Genomic DNA, 23,874 nt, shown 5'->3' on the forward strand with positions numbered 1-23,874 from the left:
TTTATATAAGACATATGAATTTAAAATACATTTTCAAACATAAAAATTACATAGTTTCTGGAAATTAAAATTAAAATACAAACAATCAGTGCCCATGACGTCCTCGTCCCCGTCCAGGTGGAACGCGTAGGTGTCCACCGGTTCCACACAATGTTAGTCTTCTATTCCTCTCACCCCTCCGGACTTATTGTTCTGGGGTGGTATCGTCATCAGCTCCTATATCCGCTATGTGGTCATCGTCAACTCCTACCTGTGATGTACCTCCAAAATCTCGCGGTATGATCGGACTATGACTACGGGTACCAATGTTGTAGTTGAAAAATTCATCCATGTTCAAATTATGAGGGGAATTACCTTGATTTGTTTGGTGAAGGTTATACTGAGAGGATTCACCCTGATTTGTTTGGTAAGGGGTATTTTGAGTTTGCGAAGGATAATAGTTAACATTATCCGGAAAATTGAAGTTTTGTGATGAATAAAAATGATAGGGATGTTACGGGTCATTAAATTATGTGTAGTTGAAAATTTGATTTGGAATGTCAAGAAATGGTTGTGGGTTTGGTTGACTGTCCGGTTGCATTTGAGTTAATGCGTGTCTCCGTATCCTCATAAGCCCCTCCTCCTGCATATTAGTTAAAAGTAATTGAATATTAGAACCAATATAGTTAATTTAAATATTACAATTTAGTTACTTACATAAACATTAGTAGTTCCTGCCCATCTAGGATATGTGTTGGCTGGTGGTACGTTTCCAGGATTTGTAATGTGTGTAACCGTGCGCGCATTATACCACTGAAAGTAGTCAGCAACCGTGCCCAACCCGTCCACACCACGATGCAGATGCTGATGTCGGTCCCTCCAATGGGGAAGGAAATTGACTTGTGGGAAACTTTTCGTCAAATCGGCATTCTGTTTGGACTTTAGGCTTGTGTTGTGAACTATACGATGCATCTCCTGAGTGAACATGTCCGAATTTGGAATATCTTGAATCCAACCGAACCGTCTGTTGACCCTATCTGGTAGATGCAACTCAATAGTAGACCAAAATATAATTGGGCTACGGTATGACCACAACTCCCTATCAGCTAGACATTCATCGGGAAGTCGGCTCTGTAAGTTATCATCATACGGACACCAGCAAAACTGCAAAAACATTCCACATACTATAAAAATCAACTAATTTATAGAATATATATATATATATATATATATATATATATATATATATATATATATATATATATATATATATACCTCTCTGCCTCTTAATGCCGTAAGTGCCGACCGACACGTTCCTAATACATGTGCGGGCGTAACTCTGTGTGTCCTTTTTCCATGCCACCTACATACCAATTATAGTTATTGATATATGTATATATATAACTATATTATAGTTGTTGATATATTAAGAGAATAGTGTATATTTAATATACCTCGAACCATACGTTCCTTCAATGGTGGCTGTCCCATACCGTTTGGTAGCGGGGGCTCCAAGAGTACATCGTGTCTGAGTTTTGGCGCGAGGGTTTGTATTCTTTCATACGCCCAATGTTGTAGTAAAAGCGTCGCACCATTGATGCTCTTTGCATCTTCAGATTGAGCGGCACGACACAAATTTCTATAAAGGTGTGCTAGAACCGCACTACCCCAACTCAAACGAGGCTCGGGACTCAAGTCTATGATGTTCCAAATATAGTTCAACGGGACATCGTGGGCATTAGCGTAAGAGAATAGGACGCCACCCATTAGTGCCAACATGTAGACTCTAGCCCGTTGTTGGATACGTTCCTCAATCTCTACAACTTCTCTATTCAATTCATTGATTAAACAAGATATTTTGATCTTTCCTGTCTGTATATCCGCTTCAGCAATATGGTTATCGGCAATCCCTAAATATTGAGTAACTAATTGTCGCCATTGGGCATCTTCCATAGAATGCCATATTCCGGTAACAGGGGGGCCGTCTATGGGTAAACCCCATAGAATTTGAACATCTTGCAACGTTATAGTTGCTTCTCCTACGTAAGTTAAATAAATAATACGTATACATTTATGTAATATATAAAAACCTAATACATAATATAGAAATGATTATTATCTAAATTTTTATCTACTACGTAACATTTTATCTAACTTTTTATTTAACAATATAAAATCCAAATGATTATTATCTAACAATTATATTCAACATTTTATCAATAACATTTTATCTAACAATTATATATCCAAATGATTATTATATAACAATTATATTCAACATTTTATCAATAACATTTTATCTAAAAATTATGTATCCAAATGATTATTATCTAACAATTATATTCAACATTTTATCAATAACATTTTATCTAACAATATTATATCCAAATGATTATTATCTAACAATTATATTCAACATTTTATCAATAACAATATTATAATGCTTAACGTTTTATAATCACAATTTATCTAACAATATTATATTCAAATGATTTATCTAACAATTATATTCATATGATTTTTCTAACAATTATATCCATAATTTATCTAGCAATATTATATCTAACAATTTATCTAACATTATAATCATAATTATATCTAACAAAATATATGAAACATATTATATCTATAATTAACTCTAACAATATAAACATAATTAAAAACATCAAAAAATATCTATCGGGAAATGGAAAGTATGCGTCTCCGGGCGCCATCTTTCAACCAAAGCTGTAATTAGAGCGTGATCCAATCTTTGTTTACCGAGTTTGCACACTAAACCCAAACCCTTTGCATTAAGATAACCTTCAACCCGTGCATTTATTCGTTCATTTGGAAGATCACTAATATGTTGCCAAAATGTTAAATCACATCTTCTTGGCTTTATAAGTGCATCACTAGAAATCTTTTCGGTAAATATCGAATACGATCTATGTGAGTTTAGTGATTGTAAAAATAATAGATCCGGATTAAGAGGGATAGATCTACCACGCACTTGATTATCCATATTTATTTGTATTTAGGAACACAAATTTTAATGAAATTGAATAGAAAATCGTTTGAAAATTGTTTAAGTGGAGTAGTTTATGCAGACCGATGGTTGGTTGATCGGTTATTTAAAATCTTCGAAACTGGTGTTTTAAACATCGGCTTGCTACGTGTCATTAAACCAATACGTCTGTAAAAAGTTGGCAGGTCATTGAAGTTAATGGAGCATTTACTGTTTTTTATTGAAACCGGTGTTTCAAACACCGGTTTGGTTGGTACATGTTTTTTTTTTTTTTTATATATACTTATTTGCTATTTTTCCTATAAATATTAGTAAGTGTATGATCATCATTCATTATAAACTACAAATCTATCATGACTTCAAATATGGTGTCAATTGAAGTTCATCACGGCTGTGATCTTGATTACGAAAATGATGAAATTCGTTTAACAGAAGGGGAGATATCTACGTTTGAAAACGTAGATATATGTGGCTTTGGTATGGAGAAGTTGGAAGAGTTTCTTCGAAGTAAGTTACCGGAAGATGAACGTTCGATGGACATCTACTATTATAAAGAAGGAATTACTGAACCCGAGGCAATGATGTCTGATGAAGAATGGTATACAATAGCGGGGAAAGAATGTATACGCCGTGAAAAAATTGTTTTGTATATTGTATTTGGAGTTTTTGAAGACGCCATTGAATTCGACACGCTCTATGATCGTGATGGTGAATACTATCACGCAACTAGGCCGTATTGCATTTAAGATAATTGTTTTATATAAGTAGTTCGTGTGGTGTTCATTAATAAATGTCTAAATGGTATCAGTTGGTACGAATTGCTTAAGTCGATTTGGGTTCTAAATATTTTTGTGTACTATCATTGTGGTAACTACTAACACTTGCCTTTGGTCGTTTGTTAAACAGACACTCACATATTTTTCTATAAAATGGCGAAGTGGACAGTTTAGTCATTTAATAAATGTTGTATTAGTTTTGTTTATTATTTCCTAGATTTATAATAAATAATACTTAAGTTGAATAATAATTTTTGAACAACACTTTTATTCATAGACATAAACACGGTTACATTTTTTTGGTAACAAAATACATAATTAAAAACGTAATCAAATCACACATAACATAAAATAAACTAAACAAACCATTACGTGAAATAACTATGGAAACCTAGTAGGACATGTATTTCTGTTGTGGCCTTCTTCTCTGCAGATACCACACTTTAGTTTCTGCTTTTCACGTTCATCCATCTGGCCCGGAAAACGTTTCGATTTCTTCCTTCCCCTGTGCTTGATCAATCTTGTTGGATCAGCCTTAATTTTCCTGTCAACCGTTGCCCAATAACTCATGTCTCTGAGTGGATTAAAGAAATGGCTATATTGTTGTCTCCATACAGTAGTTGTGTACTTTTTACTACCCAACACGGTTGCATCTTCATGTAGATGGCTACAAACAGAAATAGCATGAGAGCAAGGTAATCTTTGGTGTTGCCATCTTTCACATGAACACTTTCTAGCAGCAAACCTTACGGTGTAATCGGTGCCACCTTCACCGCTTCTTTGATAAGTTGACTGGACCTTGTACACACGTCTCTGGTAATCGTAACATGTTGTTTTGTATGTTTGGGATCTTATTTCTCGTTCGCGATAGATTTTCCAAATGTTCTTGGAAAGTGGTGAATTCCATTGAAAAGATTCTCGATATTGATCGTAAAAGTGTTGCCTAGTGTAGTCAAACGTATATTCAATACACGCTCTAATCGGCATCATTCGGGCATGACGCAACACGTTATTGAGGGATTCAGCAATGTTTGTCGTTGTGTTACCCCAACGACTCTTTTCACTATCCCTATAGACAGTCCACATTCCTAAATCCGCATCTACCAAATAATCCCAAGCCTCTTGACTAACCCCCCTAAGTGCTGATACAGCATTCTTGAACAGTATATGATTGGCTGTCGAACCGACTGTCCAACACAACTTTTTGATCGCTTGAATTTTATAGTGTTTCATTACGTTGCTACGAATATGGCGCAAACAATACCTATGTTCCCAACCATATGTCTGTAAACTCATGGCATGTAGGATACCCTGGTGGCGATCAGATATAACACACAGCTTCCTATTGCCAACAACATGGAGTTGCAACAAACCCAAAAACCAAGTCCAACTCTCGTTACTTTCATTGTCAACAATTGCGAAAGCAACTGGCAGAATTTGATTGTTAGCATTTTTGCCAACTGCGGTAAGCACCTTACCATTGTAAGCCCCTTTCAAATGGGTTCCGTCAATGCAAATTATCGGAATACACTGGCTATATGCTCTAATAGCTGGACTAAAGGCCCAAAATACATACTTGAATGTGTCTACACCGTTCTCAACTCGAGGGCCATATAAGAATTCTACAATTGTATTGGGATTGGTATGTTGTAATTCATTTACATACCTTGGCAGATCTGCAAAATTTCTTTCTCAAGTTCCATACATTCATTCAATGGCAATACGCCTAGCATTCCATGCCTTAGCATAATTAACATCCACCCGCCATATGTGTTTTATGTATGCTTGGATGTTCTGAACCGGAAAAGCAATGTCTTTACTCACTTGATGAGCAATGTCAGTAGCAATCAAGCTAGACGTTAAACAACGATTGTTGTTTTCCTGGACATTTCCATAACAATTATGTTGATCTTTCCATTTAACAATTCTCCATACCTTGTATCTATTATGAACTGAACCACTTATAGACCACGAACAATGTCTTCTTTCTTGTGGACCCTTGTAATTTGAGCTAGTTGTATAGCAATTTGCTTTGAAATAACCCGGTCTACTATCTTGAACAATGAGCTCCCTATTATTTCGTATATTCCATCTACGAACAGCATACAAAAGTTCAGCTTTGTTCTTGAACATCATTCCTTTTGTAATAACATCGGGTTGATCACAATTCCAAACAACCCATGATTCCTCGTCGTCATCATCGAATGCAATAGGATTACTAGCCTCACCTTCCTTAACACAATGGAAACGTGAAACAGGTGCAATTTGTTGAACTTGCACTTCATCCTCTCTACCGGAGTCATCTGAAACATTTTCTTCAACACTATAGTGATCAACTGTATTGTCAGTGTCGGTTGACATACCATCACCAGCGTCTTCATGTTCTTCTTGAACTTCATCATCAACTACTGATGGACCAGCTTCCATTTCTGCAATCAGATTCATAAAACCTGAATCTTGTGCGTTTGAAAAGACTTGCTCATACTGAATTTCAATTTGAGCCTGATATTCCGGATCATTCAGTGAGAAAAAATAAATACTTTCCAAAGTATGATCGTCAGTGAGTTCATTTCTACAAACATTTCCATTGAAAACAAACCACAAGAACATTCTCAACTAATGTGTTCTTTGATTGGCCCCTACATAGTTGTATGCCATTTGGTTTAACTGCATACAGTTAATCTTCTTAGACAACACAAAAGTCCTTCTAACTGTTGCTTGATCACCGCTTAGCCAACTATTTTCGAAAGTAAGTTGGCCACCCCAAACAAAATGAATCATAAACGGACGAATTGTAGTCATTTTTTGGTGTGAGATAAGCGTTTTTAGTAGTTTTCAAGCTGTGATTTTATGATGAAAAAAAGCTCATTTTGATGTGTTTGGTTTTGTATTCACTAGTTTGTGATGTTGTTAATAAATTGCAGATGATGGTGATTTAAATAAACATACAAAGCTCTGAATACTGATCACGAAAAGATAGGGTTTCATGGTGATACAGTAAAAGGGAAACACGAAAAGATAGGGTTTGATGGAGTTACAGTAGAAGGAAAACCGGTCTTTGGAAGGCCGGTTTCAGAAAAGGTGTCAGATTCCCTGCAACCCGGTGTTTCAAACACCGGTTTAGGGCACGGGTGGCTACCATTGCTCGGTCATGTGAAGATGTGGCAGAAAAAGGTAGAAACCGGTGTTTGAAACACCGGCTTCGAAGTGACACATGGAAACCCGATGTTTAAAACACCGGTTATACTAGATATGTAAACTCCGGTTTCTGATTTCTAGTTCTGTAAACTTTGTAAAAAAGGTTACTATTTTGAAAAAAAATTCAATAATAATAATAATAATAATAATAATAATAATAATAATAATAATAATAATAATAATAATAATAATAATAATAATAATAGTAATAGTAATAATAATAATAATAATACTAGTATAATAATAATAATAATAATAATAATAATAATAATAATAATAATAATAATAATAAGAATAATAATAAGAATAATAATAATAATAATAATAATAATAATAATAATAATAATATTATTATTATTATTATTATTATTATTATTATTATCCCTATCTACTAAATGTCATGGAGAATTTGGTCGTTTCAGTTATAACGCGATGTCGTTTTGAGTTTGCGCTCACACTACAAAGAGCCCCCAACTTTCGCACAAATTACACATCACCCCCTCAATATTATTATCCCTATATACTAAGGGCCTGTTTACTTTTTTTTCATTAAGTCATGTTATGGATATAAATGATTGTATGGATACAGATGACTATATGCAGTAATCCGAAAATGATAAATTGATGTTTACTTTATTTACTGAATGAAATAACTTAATAATAAAAATGACTATTTTACCCTTCATATGATTTTTAATTATTTATTCTAGGTAATTTGTCCATAATCATAAACCATATAAAAGTTCAATTACAGTATATTTGACCTTGTATCTGTTTTGACTATTCTACGATCTCGATAATACAGATCAAAAATGTAACCAGATATCATGAAATCATGAAACTCGTTTATATTCAAAACAAAACCCACCAACAATACTCTTATTTTTTTTTTATCCATCTAAAAATTACTCCTTTCAAATAACCCACCAACAATACAAAACTCTTGTTTTCCAACAAAAGCAACTTCATATCACATGATTTGCCAACATAAACCTGTGTAGATGTGTGCGACCAATTTCATTGAACCCATCACCAATTTTATTAAACCCCATCGGCAATTTGTTTTATAAATCTCCTATTTTATCTCGATTAAGTCCTACTGAGATTCGAGTTACACATATAAGAACTTCAATCGATGTAAAGGATAATAAGGATAGCGATATCAAGTATGACTTATATGTTTTACTTTCTAACAAAGAAGATGAGAGAAAGAACAAAATAAAAGAGAAGGTGTAGGGTAGGTTTGGAATAAAGTGAGAAAAAAGCAGCTACATGGGGACTACACCTTGTTTTGAGGTGAGCCAAACAGTCAACCAGGCAGTTTTGGTTAATCATTAATCCAAAAGTAAACAGCAAAAGGTGATGACCGAATAAGTTATTGGCTCAATTAAGTTCAATAATGCAAAAAGAAACAGGCCCTAAATGTCATGGAGGATTTGGTCGTTTTAAGTTTACGTTCACACTACAAAGAGCCCCCCAACTTTCGCACAATTTACACATCACCCCCTCAACTTTACACTTTCTCAGGGGTAAAAAATGTAAATATATAATTTTATTAAAATAAAAAAAACTTACTCCACCCAAATTTATAACGAGCCCCATCTTCTCACTCGTTGCGAGTTAAATTTTTTCAAGGCCACCGTTCAACTCGAAAAAATCTCACGAACCCAACGGGACTAACTATATGCAAAACGGACATCGTTAAAAAAACACTAAATAACGGGCCCTATATTCACGCTCAGTGCGAGTTAAATTTTTCCGATACCACCTTTCAACTCGAATAAATTTTACGAACACAACGTGACTAACTATACGCGAAACGGATATCGTTAAAAAAATTAAATATTTCGGGCTAAATTACATACATATACATACACGTCCAACAAACAACCCAACCTATTAGATATATTAGGTACCAAACAAGGTATATCCAAATTCGACCGCGCGCCGAATACAACCGCAGCAACGCGCGGTCAAATTTTTTCTAGTTGGTAAATAAAAACAGTAAAAGCAATATACGAGTATTCTTCTAGTATTCTTCGATTCAAGTCACATATGTATGCTGATTTACGGAGAAGTTAACATTAACATTAACATTAACAATATAAATTACATTACAAAGTTATTAGATATATTTAATACCTAATACAATTAAATATAAAAATAACAGTAAATAGGTTAAGTACGTAGAAAGGTTATTCATTGTATTTAAACAGAACCGATAAAGATGTTTCCTTTAATTCTTTAAAATATTATTTAATTTTAATTTTATTATATCGACCAAAAACCTAAAAAATAAAATAAAATAAATAATAAATAATCGTTTCTCTAGAAGCACTTTTTGTTTTCCTCACATTCCACGTGTAAGGTTAATTTGCTACGTAGTTTTATTTGTCTCTCAGTTACGATGGCAACCTTTTTAGATTTATGGATGGATGTCGTATTATCATTGTGTTGCGTGTTATAATTGAATTTTTGCTACACATTAAATTACCAACTTATTAGTCCCCGAACTTTAGATCAACATACATATTTGGCTTATTAAACATTTTTTTTTCTCAGGGTCGACTAATATATTGACTTTTGTGCCAATGAGGCCTTGCTTCATTGGTATCCATGTTTCATGGATTCGAGAGTGACCCAGGTTCGAGTCTAACAATTAACAACTAACAACTAACAACTAACTTTGCCTTTCAAAAAAAAAAAAAAAAAAAAAAAAAAAAAAAAATATATTGACTTTTGGTATTAGAGATAGATCTTAACTTAATTTGATCAAGAACATGTAATTCATATACGTTTAAATACCATTTTTTTATAATTTAATGGTAATAGCGAATAAAACGTATAGTTGTATGCATTTTTTTTCTATTTCTAGTATAAGATAGTTTGCATTGATTAAAACATATATAATATCAAATAAATTAACGTATTTACTATGAAATAAGTTAATGCATTTAGGTTTCCGATTATCACTCTATGGGTTGAAGGTAGAGGGGGGGTTGCATCGATTTTGTGTTACATTCTCGAGTTTCAATTGAGTTGAAATTAGATTCACATCCACTTAAATTATAATATAAGACATTATTTTATTATAAGTTCTCTAGATGAATAAACAGTTTAAAGTGAAAATGTCTATTAATTGATAGACGTAAGACATAATAATGTATGTATAATAAATAAATAAATATGCGACATCTTTGTGATTTGTTTGTAGAAAAATTGCTCACCATAGAATTTTTAGGGGCAGTTAAAGCTATGAACCAAAACCAGAAAAACTCAAATTTGAGGGACTTAAAAGTGAAATATATTATCCTTAAATAGACCAAGCTTCCATTTGTCAACCTCAGGCCAAAACACTTTCTAACCTCAATTATTTCACAGAGGTTGAAATCAATGGAGCAAGTTAGCTTAGTAGCGAATGGAGTGATCATTGTGTGTTGTGTAGTAGCAGTTATATATGCATGGAGATTATTCAATTGGGTTTGGTTAAAGCCAAAATCAATGGAAAAGCATCTTAGAGATCAAGGTTTTAATGGTAATCCATATAAGTTTTTATATGGAGATGTTAAAGAAATGGTAAAGATGACGTCACAAGCTAGACTCGAGCCCATCAAACTCACCGATAGTATACTTCCACGTGTCATGCCGTTTATCTATACATCTGCTAAGATTCATGGTACGTGCGTCTTTTTTTTTTTTTTTTTTTTTTTTTTTTTTTTTTTTTTTGTATCTATATTGAGCTTGGATGAAAAGAATAGATCAAGAAAACCAACGGATCTTCGGTCCAGCGGTACGCGGTTACACTTGTGTACTCGCAGGGCTAGAGGTCTCGGGTTCGAACCTCGTCACCCGCTCTAGGAATTGAAATATATTCCTTGAAGGTGGCCCAAAGGGAAGGTTTTACCGACCCGCTCCGGGACTAAAAGGTCCGGCCCGCCTGCCCCTGGATGGTTTAAGGGTCGGATCCTCAAAGTGTGGTTCGGGTTTCCTGCCCGAAAGCGCGTGTGTGTGCAAATGATGACTAGGCTTCGGTCCGGACTGATGCAAGCTTGCCTTTCAAAAAAAAAAAAAAAAAATAGATCAAGAAAAGGGATAAGATGAAACTGACTTTAATTTTTCAATTGTCTTTTATTTTATTTACTAGTGAAATGAACCGTGAAAATACGGGTTTGTTTAAACGAAACGGGTTAATAATATGTTTTACATATTAAGTGGATGTAAATCTTAAAGTCATTTGATTTATTACCCCGTGGAATCACAGTTTCCGACTAAGAAACTTGTCGTTAATTTTATAAACTCAAAGTTCGCTTAAAGTAATGGTAATGGTAATGGTAATGGTAATGGTAATGGTAATGGTAATGGTAATGGTAATGGTAATGGTAATGGTAATGGTAATGGTAATGGTAATGGTAATGGTAATGGTAATGGTAATGGTAATGGTAAAATGTCTTTAATTTTTTTTTTTAGAAAAATAAAATTACAATTTAGGAGAGATTAATATTTCATTTTATAAAAGATTTCGTATTATTTTTTAAATTAAATTAATATATAAATATAATTATGAAATCATCATTATAAAAATTAAGCTTAATGATGAAATCATCATTTTAGAGGTTTATTAGATTATATAGATAGATTTTATTTATTTTTTTATTTATTTATAAATAGGAAATTACGTTAGCTTTGAGATTCAAATAGAATTAGAATTCAATTTCATATTTTGTTCTAGTTGGTAACGTGTAAGTAAGGTAAAGAAATTCAAGTTTCTTGTAGTTTTATATAAAATATTTGAAGTTCCATTGATGGTGATAAACATAAATAAAAGAAGTAAAATCGTCCTTTTTTTTTTTTAAAAAAACGGAAGTATTGTCTTCATGATAATATGCCAGTCACTCACACGTTAGAAGAAAACTCCCCAAACACCATCGCACAAAACGTACCCAATGTGCTTTGGGTTCAAATCGTCCCTTTTGAACCTCATATATGCCGGTTTCACGATTCAATGAGGCCGTATAATTGTGTAACTCATAGTTAAAGAAACATGGGATACGCTGAGTTTGAACCCATAGCCTCCGTTTTATGTTGCACGTCCACAACTACTACACTAAGACTTGATGGTGATAAACAAGTCATGGTAGTTGGTGGGCAAACTATTTTTGACACCCGCTACTGGTTGTCTAAGGTGAAACAAATGACCTCTGTTTCATGTATTTATAATTTCGGTTTAGGAGGTTTCAGGTGAGTGGGTTGATGGATTTAAATCTCAACCCTAACCCATTTATTTTTGGCTTAAATTTGAGGCGGGTTTTTGGTTGTCCCAAGAACTTTCCACCCCTAGTCTTATCCATCCGTCCCGCAATGTTAACTTAAAGTTGGGTACGTGCAACATAAAGCAGAGGTCGTGTGTTCAATCTCAGCCCTATGTCTCATTGGGTTACACGATTTTCCCTCTCACATGTTGGTTGTGGAACCGGTCGATGTACGGCTGCCAGAGGATCGGTTTTACCTCCTTTTCTTTAACTTACCAATTTGCCCTAATTTCATTAAATCATGAGCTACACGATACTATACCAAGTCGTCGAACTGGTTTTTGGGCAGAGGCTGATTTTACCCCTTTTTACTCATATTCAGGGGCAGTACATAGTGGAGACAGGTAGGGACATCCGTCCAAACTAGATTTAAAAAAATTGCATTAAAAATAAGATTTAGGGTGTGTTTGGATGAGGAGCTTGTCGGAGCTTATAGGAGCTTGAGCTTATGATTATAATAAGCTCTAAGTCGTAAGCTTCGTTTGGTAGACAAAAAAAGTAGAGCTTATGAAAATCATAAGCTCTGGAAAAATAAGCTACTTTTAGTAGCTTATGAAAAAAAGTAGAGCTTATGAACTGGAAAATATGCTCAAGCTAGTTTACCAAACACTTATAAAAAATAATAAGCTCCAGCTACCGGCTTAAAAAATAAGCTCCAGCTCCAGCTCTATCTCATAAGCTCCAGCTACAGCTACAAGCTCCAGTTCCAGCTATTTTCATCCAAACATACCCTTATATTAGTGTTTACCCCGCTGTCAATGAATTTTTTTAAGTTTTTGCACGTCTCATCCGTGTTCAGTTTCAAGTTCCGTCACTGCTCATATCCATCCACACATGACGTGTGTTACGTTTCATTCCCATAGATGTTTGTCAATGATGCCACCATTTTTGTAAAGAGCATATTTACATTTTGGATTCCAAGTTAATACGACTAAAATCTTTATTATTATTTTTTTGAGACGACAACTAAAATGTTTATTGAAACGTGCAGGCGATAATTTCTTTACATGGTTGGGGCCAAGACCTGTGGTACATGTAACGGAGCCAACATTAATACGAGAGGTTTTGGGTAATTATTATCAATTTCAAAAGCCAAGAGGAGGGAACCCGTTAACGAAGTTGCTAGGAACAGGTGTTGCCGATGCTGATGGCGATATATGGGCAAAACATAGAAAAATCATCAATCCTGCATTCCATGCTGAAAAACTCAAAGTGTGTTCATGAAACTTTTATTTGTAACTTTATCTATCTATAATGCTAATTTAACTCTAATGGACCAAATTCCAAGCTGAGAAACATGATTTCATTGTTTCTTTTACAGCACATGTTACCAGCCTTTTATGTTAGTTGTAGTGAGATGATATGCAAATGGGAAGGACTAACGAAAGGCAGATCAAGTGAAGTTGACGTTTATCCCGATCTTCAAACATTTACCAGTGATGTAATTTCACGCACGGCATTCGGTAGCAGTTATGAGGAAGGAAAGAGGATATTTGAACTTCAAAAAGAACAAGAAAAACTCGTTGTAAAGGCTGCTCAATCGCTGTATATTCCAGGATCTAGGTGAGTGTATTTATTATTACACTTGGTACATTTGATTACCTCTTAATGAAATGGTTCATCGTTGAATGCTAAATCATTTAGCATTCAACCCGTTTATTTTTGACCTCTGAATGACATTTGGTGCCTGGTTCAACATTTAGTGTTGAACCATTCAGGGCTGAAATAATCTCTTAACCATTAAGAAGTTAAATTTTATATGTAAAATGATATATTAAGATTACTTATTAAACAACTTATTGTTGTTTTATTCTTTATTCTTGCAAAATATAAATAAAGTATTTTTACATCATCATTCATATTGTTTGTTCAAATGATTATTAAACATGTTATTTTCATTCAAACTTTTGAATCATTCAGATTATGAATTATTCAACGCTAAATCATTCAGTTTATTAAACGCAACTTTTATAATTTTGCTATATAATATCAACAATGAAGAAGAGGCGTGTAAGAACAATTATGTGTAATTAACGAATATGATTTTTCAGATTTTTGCCTACAAAGAGCAACAAAAGAATGATGGAGATTGACCGAGAAGTAAAGGGCTCAATAAAGAAAATTATTGATAAGCGTTTAAAGGCAATGCTAAATGGAGAAAGTAGTAAAGAGGATTTGTTGGGAATATTGTTAGATTCAAATAATAAAGAAATCAAACAACAAGGGAATACCAATTTCGGACTCAACCACGATGAAGTCATTGAAAATTGCAAAATTTTCTACTTTGCGGGCCAAGAAACTACTGCAAATCTGCTTGTTTGGACGATGATTACGTTGAGTCACCACACGAATTGGCAAGATCGTGCTAGAGATGAAGTTCTAAGAGTGTTCAAAGAAAGAAAACCGGATGTTGATGGACTAAACCATCTAAAGATTGTAAGTTTTAGATGCTCATGTTTACTAAACCATAAACTAACCCGAAACATGTACATAATACATCTGATTTAACTAACATTAATTTTTACTTGCAGATCAATATGATCTTGCATGAGGTACTTAGGTTATACCCGGCGGGTATAGCTTTGGGTCGAACGATACATGAAGAAACTAAATTAGGGAACACAACGTTACCAGCCGGCTCCCACTTACAGTTGCACATGATGATTTTGCATCGTGACCCAAATATTTGGGGCAATGATGTGGATGAGTTCAATCCGGAGCGATTTGCTGAAGGTGTCTCAAAGGCAACCAAGCACCAACTTTCGTACTTACCATTTGGAGGTGGCCCACGTATATGCATCGGACAAAATTTCGCAATGTTAGAAGCGAAAATGGCGCTTGTTATGATTCTACGACGCTTCTCCTTTGAGCTTTCGCCATCATACTCTCATGCTCCATATACAATTGTGACTTTGCAACCTCAGTTTGGTGCTCAATTGATTTTGACTGAACTTTAATCTTTAGTAAAACTTACTTTTATGTATCTGTACTCTTGCTTATGTGCTTTACTTTTCTTAGTGTATAAAGCATCAGTATGTGCTGTGTAGAATGTATGTCCAAAGTTTGTATTAAAACGTTTTAGGTGTTTCACTTTGATATTGTTGAGAGAATCAGCTTCATGGAATAACTACATGTTATGGAAATAGTAATAAATTAGAAAGCTATGGCAATCATTCTTCGTGAAGCTTATGCAATCTAATCTGACCCTCTTTAAAGTTACTCTTATCAAAAGGTTTGTGTAATCGATCGACAAAATTACGCGGGCAATTTTGTGATTTGTCCCAGATTACTAGCTGAGTGCTTGAATTTTTTTCTTATAGTTTGTAAATCTTGCATGGACTGCCCCTGCAATTAGGAGCTCAAAAAATCGTTAACTCCCCTCACGTGCTATATATGCAAGTGAAGGTAAATCCATCAGTCGCATGTGAGGGTAGTTAAAGATGTTAGAACCAATTGCATTATTGCGTGCTTTATAAACAAATCATTTGTTTATGTTTATGATGTGGTTTAACCGGGGAAACTTACCGAGGAAGTGTTAATGTGTTATGTTCTGACAACTCGAAGATGAACAACTCAACCTGAAAATTCAATGATAGAATGAGTAATGAAGTTGAATTGATTAGGATCAAATGATCACACGTTTCGAGATATAGGGAAAGGGTGGGGGTGAGGGGGAGTGTTAGACACACACAAATTCATAAGCTCAGTATTATTACGTTCAAACTAGTACTTATAGCAACTACTTCAGTTGTAGTGTCATAGTGTCATAGCTACTAATGTTATTTCTGTTATATGAAATCACATGCCTTGCACGTGCTCACTTGAACGGACTCATAACAGAAAATCTGTTCAATTGTCATTTAAAGTTTACTCGGGTATATTTTAAACATGAAAGTAGTAAGAACCATTTTTTCTCGACAAGGGAAGTAAGACCAAGCTCATGAGCTTATTATCTTAGGTCGGAACAAGTTGACATGATTCCTCTTGTTACGTCCCCATGTACCATGCGTGGAGACATGAAGGCGAAAAAAGGAAAGATAGGGATGACGTTTCTCTTGCTTTTGGCATAGCGGGCCCCTAGTGGGGCAAAAAGAGAGGCTGACATCTTTTCTTATCTATTTATTTTCGCAAATGAAGAAAATAAGTGAGATCTTACTAAATGCATCTTTTAAGAAGGGCTTAGAATAAGAAATAGAAGCTCCTTTCTTTTTCGAGAAAAGGTCCCATCCAATGATAACATGATTGGGTCAACCATGCCACATCATGAGTGAAATATCATGCATATGTTTTTGGGCTTAAAACAGGCCTTAGAGTTTAGATCCAAACACCTATCCCATCATATAAGAAAGGGTGATGATATATACACAACCAATTTTTACAAATACACAACCAAACATGCATTACAGTGTTGTACAGTACAACACTGTAAAACATGTTTGGTTGTGTATTTGTAAAATTTGGTTGTGTATATATCACTACCCTATAAGAAATTGCATAGTTTTGGTTGGTCACCAGTGAAAACTAAATTCTTGATATAAGACCCATTTTAACACATCGTGACACCACCGTAACGCCACCATCATGCTACTAATGTGGCGTGATGGAGAAAAACTCTGGCGGTGTAATGGTTTCCATCACAGGAAGGAAAATTGGCATGAGGATGGCTTCGACCAATCACAAACCTTGGAACCAAATATGTAGTTGGAAAAATGAAAAAAAAAAAAAAAAAAAAAAAAAAAATCACACTCCATCAGCACTAGAAACCTTTCGTCCATCACATTTACCACATCATCACTAACACTATACCCCGCAACCACCTGTTATTCAAGTAGACATTATAATCTATCTATACTATATACAATTTCAAAATAGTTCCACTAGGTGCATTAAAAATCACCCACAACAGTTTTTTGAATCGTTGACCACCCAAAAAAAGAAAGCAGCCAACAAAAGTTAAAACCATCAGCTACTGAAAACACTTAGACAAAGTCATGACTTCAGTTAAAGAATCAAGATATGCATTTAATATATACGAGAGTCTTCAATTCGGTTCATTAGGTGCAGATGAGTCTACGATTTTAATTAGAGAATCGGGTTCGATTTTGTTAGATGGTGCGACCCGTTTTAATTTGAATCTGGCTCCGATTTCGGACAAGGAAGATGCTACTCTTGGTAATAAGGATGATGATAATGTTGTTGGTAATAAGGATGATGATAATATTGTTAGTAATAAGGATGATGCTCATGTTGTCGAGGAGGATATACCTCATGTTGTGCCTGCCGTTTCAAAACACCGTTTTAAAAAAAGGATAAAATATAGCGAAGTCTTCAAAGGTTGTTACTAAGGTGCGGGATGAGCAAGTGGCGGATTCGTCGGCCTCTAATCATAAAGGTTTTTTTAAAATTTGGCAGATCAATGATTGATTCCCAACAATAGGGTACTCTTATTAGCGAAAAATGCACTAACTTTTTAACTTATTCCTTTCTAAATTGTAATGGTAAAGGTGTTCGTATTTATAAGATCGACGGGATGACGTCACGGCCGGATGAAAGGAACCAAAATGGTGCTTCTAATGCCGGCTAATGTGGTTTCTTTGGTTGTTTATTTTCACTTTCTTGTTGATTGTTTTGTTGCTTTTTGTTTAGATGTTTAGGTTGTGTTTTGTGGTATGGTTCACTTGGTTTTTTCTTTCGGGTTAGGTGGTATTTCCGTTCTGGCTCGGTTAAAGATAGTTAGGTCTAGGTTTACTTTTCGTTCTAGCATGTTTACTTATAGCGAGCCGTTTTGTTCGGATTGATTGTACCGGTTTTAAGGTTCCTTCATTTATTGATGAAGGTTTCCTAATTTTAATAGTAATCGTTATTTTAGCCAAAAAAAAATACGAGTAATTGTTTTTTTTTTCTTTTTGGCAAAAAACTGAACTTAAATTGAAATATACTAGCAATTATTGATGTAAAGAAGCAAGATAATTGTTGATGTCAAAGGATATACATACTGGGATAGCCACATACTCAGTATGGTACGGACCCAAGAGCGATAAAAAGAGTTGTTTTTGTTGCTGAAGTGAAATGTGTTGCCTGCTTAAAATGTGCCTTACATGCCGAAAAGAATTTTGTAATACACCATCACCATTTACTCCCAGAATCACCATATAAAGAAACCAACCCCGAAGCTTCATCCACTAAAATCGGCAAGAAACTAAAAATGGACTCATACATTTAATGCAAGGTTTGTTGCTTCGAAAAAGATCAGATGATTAGTTCGTATCAATGTATTGTTCGGTGTTCCTATTGGGATGGTAGTTGTCCCGGTAGTCATAGTACGATTACAACTTGGAGATACTATTGTTGTTGCTGGTAGAATTGAATCACATGTGTTGGTTCTTTGTTAGTGGATGTTGTTACTTGTTAACAACTCGTGGCTTAAAGTCATTCTGGTTCGTGTTACGTGGTATCTCATTGGTATGCCTGGGGTCGAACTAGTAGCAGCCCTTCAGATAAAATCACACGATATCGAAGAGTGAACAAATGATGTATCATTTTAGTATATATAAAGAGTGATGATATTTACACCACTCTTTTAGATAAAATCACCAAATCTATGCATTAAAAGTTTGTACTATAGACACAAGTGTTGGATTTATAAAAATTATGGTGAATATATTACTACCCATACATCAATAGACGAATCTTCAGAGCATGTTCAAAGTGTACAATCGAGAACATGCCTAAGTTGTAGCTACTATTACCAAACAATTAACCTCATCCATCCTGACCAAACAAAAGTAACCTGATCAACTCATGTCTCAAGCATTTCACACTTTTTGACTTTTTAGTTTGAATTACTAAATGGAAAGAGGACTTTAATAACTCCATCTTTATTATTTATAACACATGAACTATGCTTCTAGTCATTTATTATTGTTATATCGTATATTGTGGAATAGCCAAAATCAGAATTAAAAGCATCTGCAAATTAAAATTTGAGTGAGAGAATACATGGGTTGCTCTTCACCATACTCTGCATCTCGTTGTTACACCCCTCTCTAATCTCTTTAACAAAGCTCGTTACTAAATAAAGCCCATAGATCAAAACTTCTAACAGGTGACCTTATCTCCGAATTCCTTGACTAACTGAGCTTGAAGCGAGTTTGGTACTAATCAGTACTAGTAAATAGAGTGCTAAGAGAGAAGTCATGAATACTTTAATCGCTTAACCCGGATGGTATCATTTCAGTTTGACTTCTATGCCTAAAAGAAAGGCGCTATTCTCGATAGTTCTTCGTGCTTTAGTTCCCAATTGAACATAGCTTCTTGCTACATAGAAATGCCCTACAAGCCCTACAAGACAGAGTAATGGGAACAGTATCATTTACGGGTGGTGTAGTGATATTAGTATATTTCTAGTAGTGCATTATTCATTAAAAATGGCTAAGTATATAGTGAATCTAAGTTTTCAATTGAGACATATAGAATAGCAAGCAAATACAACCATACAAGATTACAAGATACACAGTTGTAATATATTGTAACTATTGACACCTTTATTAATGAAATTATTATATCCTGAATCCCAATATTCTAAGTTTCTTGGTAGATGATCATCCTCGAGAAGTTGATATGCTCAAATGTCACAATACGAATCATATAAATAAACAAATTCACAAACTTGACAGTTCTATCGTGCATATATTAAAATGTTTGATAGTGTTATGGACTTATGGAACCAACTTACTGACAGATTCACAAACATAAAAGATAAATCTGTCAATTTAGATGTTTCAAAGTTTGATCAAATAGTTCAATTAAAATCACTTTTTAATACAAAAACTAGTTTATAATCCGAGCATTCGCGGATATTTTTTTATATAAGAATCTAAAAATATATTACTAATAAGTTATTTATGTTAATGATATGGTACAAAAGAAAATGTAAAATGATGAGAGAGAGAGAGAGAGAGAGAGAGAGTCACAACTTTCAGACATTTTTCTTATAGCATTTTTACCTGATCCATTTCAAATCCAGACGGAGATCTTCGAGCCTTGTTACAAACTAAAGTTCTAAATAAAAGCGACCCTAATCCCTCCTCAGCCCAGGTCAAAGGTCTCCCCGCACTTTTTAGGGGGTTCGTTACGCTCAGCAAATAAGCCCCGCATCATATCGATAGCAATTCAGATTACCTTGTCAGTTGTCCCGATTTTGGTTTTATAGGTCCACTTGCAAGAAGTTGCACATTGATTGCACAAATCATGTAGAATCTATTCCACCCACCAAAGTCATTATCAAATATACTAAACCTCATGAGGAGTTATTGTTCACAGGGGTATAACGTTATTTTACCCCTGTAGCTTTGACCCAAAAATACATTAATGCCCCTACAACAGCTTCCTTCCTACCTTTGTTCACAGGGGTATTTTTGTAATTCTAATTTCTTTCTACATTTCAGGTTTTTTCTCAGCCCACCAATACCATATACTAGCCAACTTCCACCACTCTCCTCCGGCCACCGTCACCATTAAAATCCGGCTACCATCCCGTCGATCACCACCACCGACCTGCACGACACCGGCAAAAGTACCACCACGCCAACTCCACCATCGTCGTTCCTAATAGGTATGGAATAAAGATGAGGCACAAACACCACTGAACATATCTGGGACCGGGTTTCTGTTGGACACCACGTACACCAGCCGGATTTGACGAAAAATTCATATCTACGTTGGTATGTTGGACGCAATGGCGGTTTATTGGTGGTGATGGCGACAGTGGTGTACGTGGTTTCAACAGAGGGAGTAATGATTTAATGGAGACTATGGCGATTTGCTGATGTTGATGACGGCGGATTATTGGTGGAGATTGCAGCGGTTATTGATGGTGGTGACCAGAGGCAGAATGGGAGAGAAGAAGAGACGGTGTCGGCCGGTAGTGGCCAGATTATAGGTGGGTGCACGGTGTGGAGGATTTTTATGGCCTTAAAGTCATTAGCAAAGGTAAAAATGTATTCAAAACTGAGCTGCTAGAGGAAAAGTAAACGGGGGCGATGATTATAGCAAATATACGCCTGTCAGTTGAAGTGGTATAAACATATTCTAATACCCTAACCCAAACTAAAGTGATTGGGCTCCTGGATGTTGAGTCCCCAAAGTAATTAAGGATTTAATTATGACAAAACATCAAATATGTACACTATAGTGTTATGTGCAGCCAGCACAAGTTTGTTTATGTATGGATAGCAAATATTGCTGTGTCGAGTGTTTAGTATGCTTTCTGGTCTACCAGCACAAGGTATATAGTATTCTTCAATTAGCACATGATGTGTGCCCAGCAAATCAAGAATATCAAGTGACTCAGCATAGAAGAACCATCATTGCTGGTAAGCAGCTTACTACACAAGAAAACTATGCTCCATTACAAGCATAGTGGTTTCCTGAGTGGTCTACATCAATTGTACTATTCAACATAACTCGAAGACAAAGTTGAACAGAAAAGGACACGCGTCAGCGGCTGACAAGTGACCTTACAAGACCACGTGGGAATGCAGAAGTTTAACGCATGTGCAGACATGTGTTATTCTTTGTCAACGCCTAGGAAACACAACATTCTATTTGTTTAATTAAATAGTGGTGCCAAATCGAATTGGGGTGTTCCTGAAAATAGCTACCAAAGAGGAAAGAAGAGAGCACGCTCTCTGATGAAGTTGTCCCCACAAGTACAGACATCCTATATACCAGTGGACAATAGAACAATTACATGGTTAACAGGACTACTATAAATAGAAGTATTCACTATTGTAATAACTAGTGGGGTGAGTTTATTTATTTAGAGTCCAAACTTGTAATAGCTTTAAGATATCCTCGATAGCTATAACTTAGGTATAATCTGTATCAACCAACAATCATTCCGCCAAGGATAGTTGTAATTCTTTGTGATTCAATCAATAAAAAAACCCGCTGAAAATTACCTTAGACTCTATTTAAATTACTTGCTTGAACACTAAGTTGTTTTAACTGTTAAGTTAATTGAAAAGAATTGTATTCACCCCCCTCCCCTTCTACAGTACTCATGTTGTTAATCAAGGGGCCAACAACTTGTATCAGAGCTTCAGTCTTGATAACTTAATATCTTGGATCTGAATTCTCTCATGGCTGCATACACAAACTCAGCTTACCTTGAAAATGGGTCATCCAATAGACCACCTTAGTTTGATGAAGATGAGTATGAAACCTGGAAGGCTAGGTTTCTACTTCATCTTGAGTCTATTGATCCACTCATGTCTGGAATTGCTACTGATGGTCAATTCATCCTACTGAAACAATTAATAGTGTTCCTGCTACATCAGACACTCCTGATGTTCCTGGCAGAGAGGTTGTTCTTCCCCCATCTAGATGGGTGGATGAGGACAAACGTCGTGTTGGACTTGACCCTAAGATCAGAACCTTGATAGCTATCACATTACCTAACCATTTATTTAAACTGGTTAAGGGAAATTAAATGCTAAAGCTATGTTAGACTATCTTGATGTTATATATGAGGGTATGGATGAAGTTAGGCAAAATAAGATTATAGCTTTAAAAAGAGAATATAAAATGTTCTTTGCCTACAAAAGTGAGACCCTTAAGAAAACCTTCATTAGGTTTAACTCTTTAGTTGCTGACTTGCTCACCTTGAAAATCACATATACTGACTTTGAACAAGTTAACAAATTTATTGACTCACAGCCTGCAAAATGGAAACCTGTTACTGACCCATTAATAACCACTCAGACTTTAAAGAATTTTAACATATCTTCTCTGTATGGTACACTTTGGAACTATAAGAAGGCAGAGGCCAAACTTGAGCTTAATTTGAAAGAACACTTTAAGTCTGCCTCCACCACTTCAAAATCTACAAAGTCAGAGACAGCTGAAAAAGCTCAAAAGGCTATACTGGTTCAAAAGCTGATGGTTGAAGAAGAGACAGCAGAAGAGGAGGATATTGGTACTGGGTTTGAGGAAAGCAGTGATGATGATGATGTTGAAGGGTTTACTGAAGGTATGGCATTGCTGGCTAGACAGTTCAAAAAGTTCAATCGTAGTAGAACCAACAAGCTATACAAAGTGAGTAAGAAGCCAAGTGCTAGGTATGGTAGTAAGTCAGTCAAGGGCCCAAAGCCTGAGTGTTATAATTATGGGAAGGTAGGACACTTTGCAGTTGAGCGCATGTCCAGAAAACCTTCCTCACATGCTAACACATTTTCAAAAGCTGAAAAGTACAAGAACAAGTACAAAGCTATGAAGGCCTAAATGAAAGAAAGTTCAAAGGCTGAAAAGAAGGAGAAGAAACCAGAATGGTGCTAGTTGCTAAACATCATGATTGGGATGAAACCAGCTCATCTTCATCTTCTGATAGTGAAACTGATGAGGATTATACTGGTTATGCTTCTGTTAAAAAGTTGTGTTTAATGGCCAGAGAAGTAGAGGAGTTGGTAGAGGAAGAAAGTGGTAGTACATTTGTTGCTGACATGAGGGAAGCTGATCAGAAAAGAGCCTCACCTCAATGGAAATCTGAAATGCTGTATAAGGTTGATAATTTTTAAACTTATAATAATGATGAAAAAGCTGAAAT

At 35.1% G+C, this 23,874-nt stretch overlaps 3 protein-coding genes across 3 annotated transcripts; 1 reads left to right on the forward strand and 2 right to left on the reverse strand.

The window, feature by feature from the left end:
- Positions 1-508: 508 nt before the first annotated feature.
- Positions 509-2,983, reverse strand: LOC139849848 (serine/threonine-protein phosphatase 7 long form homolog). The gene is made up of 4 exons (XM_071839467.1): positions 2,740-2,983; positions 1,441-2,018; positions 697-1,143; positions 509-622 (listed from the first exon to the last, which is right to left on the reverse strand). The coding sequence occupies exons 1-4, from the start codon at positions 2,981-2,983 to the stop codon at positions 509-511; spliced, it is 1,383 nt and encodes a 460-aa protein (XP_071695568.1).
- A 1,160-nt stretch (positions 2,984-4,143) lies between these two features.
- Positions 4,144-5,465, reverse strand: LOC139849849 (protein FAR1-RELATED SEQUENCE 12-like). The gene is made up of 2 exons (XM_071839468.1): positions 5,429-5,465; positions 4,144-5,384 (listed from the first exon to the last, which is right to left on the reverse strand). Exons 1-2 carry the CDS (start codon positions 5,463-5,465, stop codon positions 4,144-4,146), a joined length of 1,278 nt encoding a protein of 425 aa, XP_071695569.1.
- A 4,853-nt stretch (positions 5,466-10,318) lies between these two features.
- Positions 10,319-15,320, forward strand: LOC139846608 (cytochrome P450 CYP72A219-like). The gene is made up of 5 exons (XM_071836083.1): positions 10,319-10,636; positions 13,261-13,481; positions 13,591-13,832; positions 14,321-14,705; positions 14,801-15,320. Exons 1-5 carry the CDS (start codon positions 10,354-10,356, stop codon positions 15,224-15,226), a joined length of 1,557 nt encoding a protein of 518 aa, XP_071692184.1. The 5' UTR covers positions 10,319-10,353; the 3' UTR covers positions 15,227-15,320.
- The last annotated feature ends 8,554 nt before the right edge of the window (positions 15,321-23,874 follow it).

Source organism: Rutidosis leptorrhynchoides, chromosome 5 (assembly GCF_046630445.1).
Source record: "Rutidosis leptorrhynchoides isolate AG116_Rl617_1_P2 chromosome 5, CSIRO_AGI_Rlap_v1, whole genome shotgun sequence".
Classification (NCBI taxonomy): Eukaryota; Viridiplantae; Streptophyta; class Magnoliopsida; order Asterales; family Asteraceae; genus Rutidosis; species Rutidosis leptorrhynchoides.

What these genes read in the sequence shown, in the direction of transcription:
- LOC139849848 (XM_071839467.1), bottom strand. Translation starts at nt 2,983, where the DNA reads ATGGATAATCAAGTGCGTGGTAGATCTATCCCTCTTAATCCGGATCTA. An exon ending in GGGTTTAGTGTGCAAACTCG is followed by an intron (nt 2,019 to 2,739) that starts GTAAACAAAGAT and finishes TAACTTACGTAG; the next exon opens with GAGAAGCAACTATAACGTTG. An exon ending in CAGGAACTACTAATGTTTAT is followed by an intron (nt 623 to 696) that starts GTAAGTAACTAA and finishes ACTAATATGCAG; the next exon opens with GAGGAGGGGCTTATGAGGAT.
- LOC139849849 (XM_071839468.1), bottom strand. Translation starts at nt 5,465, where the DNA reads ATGGAACTTGAGAAAGAAATTTTGCAGATCTGCCAAG. An exon ending in AATTTTGCAGATCTGCCAAG is followed by an intron (nt 5,385 to 5,428) that starts GTATGTAAATGA and finishes ATACAATTGTAG; the next exon opens with AATTCTTATATGGCCCTCGA.
- LOC139846608 (XM_071836083.1), top strand. Translation starts at nt 10,354, where the DNA reads ATGGAGCAAGTTAGCTTAGTAGCGAATGGAGTGATCATTGTGTGTTGT. An exon ending in CTGTATATTCCAGGATCTAG is followed by an intron (nt 13,833 to 14,320) that starts GTGAGTGTATTT and finishes ATGATTTTTCAG; the next exon opens with ATTTTTGCCTACAAAGAGCA. An exon ending in GACTAAACCATCTAAAGATT is followed by an intron (nt 14,706 to 14,800) that starts GTAAGTTTTAGA and finishes TTTTACTTGCAG; the next exon opens with ATCAATATGATCTTGCATGA.